This window comes from Tenrec ecaudatus, chromosome X (genome assembly GCF_050624435.1).
Source record: "Tenrec ecaudatus isolate mTenEca1 chromosome X, mTenEca1.hap1, whole genome shotgun sequence".
Taxonomy (NCBI): domain Eukaryota; kingdom Metazoa; phylum Chordata; class Mammalia; order Afrosoricida; family Tenrecidae; genus Tenrec; species Tenrec ecaudatus.
In genome coordinates this window covers 146339093-146346026 of record NC_134548.1, presented here as the reverse complement: position 1 = coordinate 146346026, position 6934 = coordinate 146339093, and the positions used below count along the sequence as shown (strand labels likewise).

The 6934-nt window shown below is 39.8% G+C and overlaps 1 protein-coding gene across 1 annotated transcript; it reads left to right on the top strand.

Moving 5' to 3' along the window:
* Window positions 1-5120: 5120 nt before the first annotated feature.
* On the top strand, window positions 5121-6101 carry LOC142433769 (olfactory receptor 5AP2-like). Its single transcript, XM_075538470.1, has one exon. It carries the CDS (start codon window positions 5121-5123, stop codon window positions 6099-6101), a length of 981 nt encoding a protein of 326 aa, XP_075394585.1.
* Window positions 6102-6934: the final 833 nt, after the last annotated feature.

The following is a 6934-nucleotide window of genomic DNA, read 5'->3' as shown; positions in this document are numbered from 1 at the left end:
TCATATAGTTAAAATGGTATGGTGCCTGCTAGTAAATACCTTTTAAAAACCGGGGACTGCACTGATGCCATAACTTGAATCTTTATAAATTAGGCACTTTATGGCTCCGGCAGAATTTTGCTCCAAGCCGCTGAGAGATCTTTGAAGTTTGAAAAATTAATAGTGCACAGGACTGAGTGCCCAGAAGGTATTGTGTCTACATTGTTCAAATATCTACAGGCAGTGACAATACATGGGGAAGAGATACGGGTCTCTAGATGAAAACATTTGGATGCCAATTTGGTCTACTGGCACATTACCTCATTCATCCCTGGGCATTAATGAGTTCGCATTTATGTTGTTATCCTATAACCTCCATTATAGCAAAGGCTGCAGATGCAGTGAAGAAATGGCTCATTTTATTCTGTGCAGTGGTGATGCCCTGGGATAATTACATTTGGAGACAGAGTTTTTCAGTCTGAGGAGTCAGCCCATCAAGGCACAGCAGAAGCTCATAAACTAGTTCAAATATCTCCTAATGTACTCATTTAATTTGGAAATAAAAGAATAATTTCTCTACTTAAATTGGCTACAGAATTCTGCTAAGTCCAGCAACAGAATTAAATGAATCTGTCCACAGAGAGATGAATATAAAGTCTACTCTTAGGACAATTTTCTTGCCTTAAAACCAATCAATTTAGACCTTAAAATGCATAATAGCTTGAGATTCTCTGCAAAGTCTGCTAATGAGTCAGCACGAAAGAAGACTGGGGACGTTTGGCCTCCCGGAAGAGCGTCGGCATGTGCTCCTATGTATGGAATGCGTGTAGGGGATCCTACTAATTTGTCGCTCCAGTTTCAAGCACAATGACAGGATTATATACATTATAATGTTTATTACAGTGTTTATAAATGATGGATTATAAGCATTTCTTGAATGGAAAAATTAAAACATGAATAGAAAGAAGACTCCTACTACTCAAACTGGGTTTGATCAGAAATACAAAAAGATGGTGCAAATCAATGGCCACTCCATGATCCAGGTATAATAGTATTATATTAGAACATTGAGTGGCAATCAGAGTCTTTACTGACCATACAAAAACTAATCAAATCATCTTTGATGTTTACAAGTCGTTCATAGTCATAATCAGAATAAATGTTGGATAAACAAGATGGCATACCAGATCATAAAATGTGAAATATATTCTTTCTGCCATCTTCTCTGTGGACCATTTCTCGCCTAATTCCTAGTTGGCAAAACAAACTGGTATTTTATTTGTGGCTATGGGACTATGACTCTGAAGGTTTGTTTGTGGTTTTTTTAGATAAAAGGTTTATAAAACAATATGTCACATAAGCAATTGGATTTTTTTCAATTGTTCCTAGAAGACCTCAGTGGTGACTACTGGTCCCCAAACTCTCAGTATGACTCAGTGAAAGTATCCCATTAGGGATGACTCTGCTTAGAGCTCCAGCCACTTTGGACGTCACAGCTGCTCAGCTCTTGGGCTTACTTTTCTCAACATCTCAAGAGACAAGCCGAGGAGACAGAAACCACTATATTAATGATTACAGGGAATCGGCCAAGCCTGGAGGAAGAAGTGAGGAAGGAAGTATAACTTGGAACGTATTTCCAGAGGCTTTATTGTTGGGGGCACACAAACCTTTCTGGGTGTTTCTCTGGAAAGAGCCTGGTCTCTAAAGGTGGCCTGAAGTTTTGTGGAAATAAGAAGGTGGCTGATGAAGACTTTTGATTTCCAGAAACATTGAAAAAAGGAAGGTGGCTTCAAAGGTCAGGAATGCTCTTTGATAAGAATGTCAATGTCCCCTCTATCCCTAGTCAGTCATCCCTAGTCAGCCTCTATTTGGGCTACACTTCCAATTGGCAACAATAGTCCCGTGTAGAGATTTAGGAGACCTGGGTTTTAGTCTTGATTCTGTCATTGGCCTTCTGTGTAAACTCTGTATCCTCGCAGTGTTAGAGCCTCCCCCATTGAGAGCTCAACCATAATGTCACCTCCCCATAGGCTTTCCCTGACACTCTGTGTTGCCCTCCCTCAATCCCTAAGTCCTATATGTTCAAATTAGAAACACCAAACACCAAACTCACTGCAATCCTAGGAATTTTGTCTCATAATGACCCAATGAAACAGAGTAGAACGGCCTGTTTGAATTTCTGAGACTTAAAATCTTTACGGGAACAGAGTGTCTCATCTTCCTTCTGTGGTGGGTTCAAATCACTGGCCTGGTGGTTAACATCTCAATACATAGCCCACTGTGCCATCAGAACTCCTTTAGCTTGTTTCATTTGCTTCATAATTTCATTATGACTATTTAAAGGCATGTATTTATTTCTTTAAGGCATAGTGGTTACGTCCTCAACTGCTCATCCCAGTTGCTTTCTGGAGAAAGATAAAGATGTTTGCTCCCATAAAGATTGTAGTCTTGAAAACCATATGGAAAAGTGCTCTTCTGTCCTATACTGTTATTGTGAGTCACCATCAACTTGACTATGAGTTTGTTCCTTGGCTTACTTTTGGACATGCTAGTTGTCCCTCTCTTCATATCGATTACAAGGTCCAATAGAGCAGGAACTTGGTCTTAGTTGCTGCTTTATTCTTTGTGCCTATCCTACTGCCTGGCACACACCAGTGTATATCTATGGATGAATAGAACCCAGTGTATATCTATAGATGAATGTAGGCCTGCCCCAGGTCAAGCTACCAAACTTTTGGGGGAGAGGGGTTTCATCATCTCTGTAATTAAGATAAACCATCCATATTAATTCCAGGATTAGCATGATCAAAATAAAATATTTATGAGCCCCCTGTAAAGAGTTTTAATAAAATCTGGCTATAAAGTACTTTTAAAAAGCACCCAGGTGACACAGTGAGTAAAGCACTCATCAGCTAGTCCAAAGGTTTGTGCTGTAAACTCAGGACACCTACCACAAGAGAAAGAGGTGGCAGTCTGCCTCTGTCGGCTTTTACAGCCTTGGAAACCTGATGGAATGGTTCTACTCTACTTTATAGGGTCATTATGAGTTGGAATTAACTCAATGACAGTAGTAAAATTTGAGTAAAAATAGTGTCATAAATTTTTTTTACTCAATAGTAAAAAAATTATTAGTAGTAGTAGTAAGAAAATTTACTCAATTGTTTGTGTTGTTATTGTCTGCTGATGACTACACTTGGGTGATATTTAGATTTTAACTACCAAAATGATGTACCTTGGGAACTTCTGTTTCCAAAGTAGCTATGAAACGATGGCTCCAACGCAACACCAGCGGGCAGCAAGAGCCTCTGGAGAGGCAGAAGGGCACCAGACATTTACTTTGCAGGTGGCCACAGGAAAATCTAGTTTTATTTTCTAGAATCTAGGCTGAGACCTCCCCAAGAAGATGTAGGCGAATGCATGATAGTTAAGATGGGCTGCAAGGTGTTAGGGCAGCACCCATGTAGGAGAAAGATCAGGAGCAGCAATATTGTCATGGAAGTATTAGATATATACAATGCTATATATGTTTATAATATATTGTCATAGAATTATTTTCCAATTTGGTTTGGATATGCCAGTGTATACTCTCTACATAGCTCCCTCATGTTCATGATTTATGAAACATTTCCTAGAGACCCTCATTGGATCTTTACAATTCTGGGATAACCGAAGGGCAACTCTCATCTTCCCCATTTCATAGAGGAGATCTGATTCCTAAAGCTGGAAAGCCAAAATGTCATGGAATCAGACTGGAAACCTAAGTGTTCTAATTCTAAAATTGCCATACAGTGCAAGAGTTTATCCTGACTATCCTATCACCAAAGCAGGGGGGGATATTAAATAGAGTCTGAAATTGATTAAAATAGAGTTTGAATTTGATTGTCTCTGGAGGTAAAAGAGTAGAAATAACCCTAACAGAATACAAACTTGGTATTGCTCAGCAAACAGTGAAACAGCCCTCTGTGTTTTCATGAGGACAAGGATTTCATAATTCTTAAAGATGAGGAGTCAGAGACAGTGACTTCCTAGGAGAGAGAGAGAGAGAGAGAGAGAGAGAGAGAGAGAGAGAGAGAGAGAGAGACCCAATTTCTGCTGTTCCCACTAAATCCCTGGGCATCTGTGAGCATTTCTTCTCCTATTAAGTATTCAGATCATTGGTTTCTCCACCTTTTTAAAAAAACATATAAACTGTGGCCTCAAAAATAAAAAAGGAAATTACTTCTGTTTTGGACTAAAATGGTTGCTCCCACCCTTGCAGTATGTCAACATACTGGACAATTACGACACAATGATTCATAACAGGAGCTCAGTAAGGGAGGTTTTCTTAGCAGGGGGCAAGTGCAGAATCCACAAGGTGTGCTTATGTGATTAGGAAATTAGGCTAACATTTGCCATATGCTTATGTTTTTGTGCCAGACACTCTGCTAAGTGCTTTACATGAATTATCTCAATCAATCTTTACAATAAGTTAATGAAGTAGGAAATACCTGACACTCTCATCTTCCAGATGAGGAAACTAAAGCTCAAATGTTAAGTAGTCTGCTCAGCTACTACGTGACAGGGTTGAATTGTAACTCACCTGTGATTGATTCAGGAATTGGGTCAATATCATCCCTTGCTGCTGCCTAGACACACTTAATAATGACAGGGCTGGCACAATTCTATGACCCTCTCATAGCTACGATTTGTGTTCCTGACATCTGCTCAGGAGAGCTATTAACTGAAGACTGGAAAAAGATAGGCAAGAGAAAAGTTGTGGAAAGGGAAAAGAAACTAGAATTCACTGCATATCGGATTTTCTTCTCGTTGCATGCAAGACAGTTTACATACATCTCTGCTCCTTACAACCACTCTTACAAGATAGGTGTTTTATCCCTGTTGACGGAGACAACTCAGAGCAGTTAAGACATTAGCCCAAGGTCACAGCAATAGTGGCAAAGCTGAGATCGAAACACATTCTTCTGATTCCAAATGCTATCCTCATACATTTCAAACTTTCGGCAAATATGCTGTGTTGTAACAAGGAAAGGGTGAATCAGGATCAAGTGTTTGCCATAGTGAACACACATAACATGGCAGGTCCTAGGTAGCCAAGTCTCTATTTAAAGACCTGAGCTTCACATATCTCACTATTGTCATACATGTTCCTTCTACAGACCTGCAGTGACCCAATGAGAGCAGGCAATGCCAGCATGTTGAATGAGTTCTTCCTTGTGGGTCTCACCGATGATCCTCAGCTTCAGCCCATCCTTTCTGCCTTCTTTCTGTTTGTCTACGCGCTCACCGTGCTGGGAAACCTGGGACTCCTTGCCCTCATTGTCGTCAGCTACCGACTCCACACTCCCATGTATTTTTTCCTCAGCAATCTCTCTTTTCTAGATGTCTGTTATTCCTCAGTAACAGTCCCAAAGATGTTGATGGGGCTCTTCTCTGGCTCCCAAACCATCTCTTTCTTTGGTTGCATGGTGCAGGCAAGCTGCTTTGTGATCTTTGCTGTCACTGAGTTCTTCCTCCTAGCCTCCATGGCCTATGACCGTTATGTGGCTGTCTGTAAACCTTTGCTGTACCACAGCATCATGTGCCCACGGCTCTGCTTGCAGCTAGTGGCTGCTAGTTATGCAGTGGGCCTGATGAACATGGTGCTCCTTACTAGTTCGACCTTTCATCTGACCTTCTGCCATTCTCATGTCATCACTCACTACTTCTGTGATATCCCTCCACTTTTAAAACTCTCCTGCTCTAACCCATGGGTCCCCCAGATTCTCCTTTTTGCCTGTGGTAGCTTTAATGTGTCTGTATCCCTGACAATTGTCCTGGTCTCTTATGTGTGCGTCTTCCATGCTATCATGAGAATCCCTTCAGCCCAAGGAAAACACAAAACATTCTCTACTTGTGCTTCACACCTGACTGCCGTCAGCCTTTACTATGCAACCACAATATTCATTTACCTGCGCCCATCCTCTGAATACCTTCTGGGCAGGGACAGTATGGTTTCTGTATTCTACACAGTGATCACCCCCATGCTCAATCCCATGATCTACAGTTTGAGGAACAAAGATGTAAAGGAAACATTTTGGAATATTCTTGAGAAGGCTTCTCTTCTCATGTCCAGAAACCGGTGATGCCAAAGCAGTAAGGGAAGGAAGAGTTATTCTAGGAATTTTAAACAAGCTATTGTTTAAATCCTCATAATAGCTCTGCAAGCCCAAAATTTGTATCCTCCTTTTATAGATAAGAAAACAGACATATGGTAATTGGCTCGATTTATGTTTTAGCTTTTAAATGTGTGGAATGTGATTGAAAAGAATGTAGCTAGCATTCAAACCCCTAAGTAGGGAACTGCTAATAAAATCTGACATCAAGTCCAATGTGACTGATTGTGATTCCAGGGTTTTCGAGACTGTACTTCTTTACAGCAGCAGACAGCCTCGTCGACCTCCTGCTGAGAGACTGGTGGGTTTGAACTATCCACCTGTGGTTAGCAGCCAAATGCCTAACCCACAGCACGACCAGGTGCCTTTGTTTATGGAAAAATAAGTAAATATTAATAAAGTAGGCACTTAGCTGAAGAAGTTAGAAAAGAGTCATAAAGCAAACAAGAAGAAAGTAAAAGAAAGAAAACAAAAGAGTAAATAATGAAATAGGAAACAAAAAATAAAAATTCCTGACAAAGCTATAAGATATTCTTTATAAAGGTAAACAAAATAGCAAAGCGCTGCTAATATTTAATAAGAGAAAACAACCCAGACTTGAATAAATACTATGAGCAATAAAAATGGACACATTATTATATAAATAGTACAAATTTTAAATTGTAATATATTATGCACTATTTTATTCCAGTAAATATGAAACTAGATGATGAACTAGAAAAATTTATGGAAAGGAAAAAATCACTAAATTTCACTCGAGGAGATATTGAAGACTTGAATTAGTTGTTAGACATTGTAGAAAT

Bases quoted from the DNA above. Each gene is read 5' to 3' on its own strand.
- LOC142433769 (XM_075538470.1), top strand. From the start codon at position 5,121: ATGTTCCTTCTACAGACCTGCAGTGACCCAATGAGAGCAGGCAATGCC.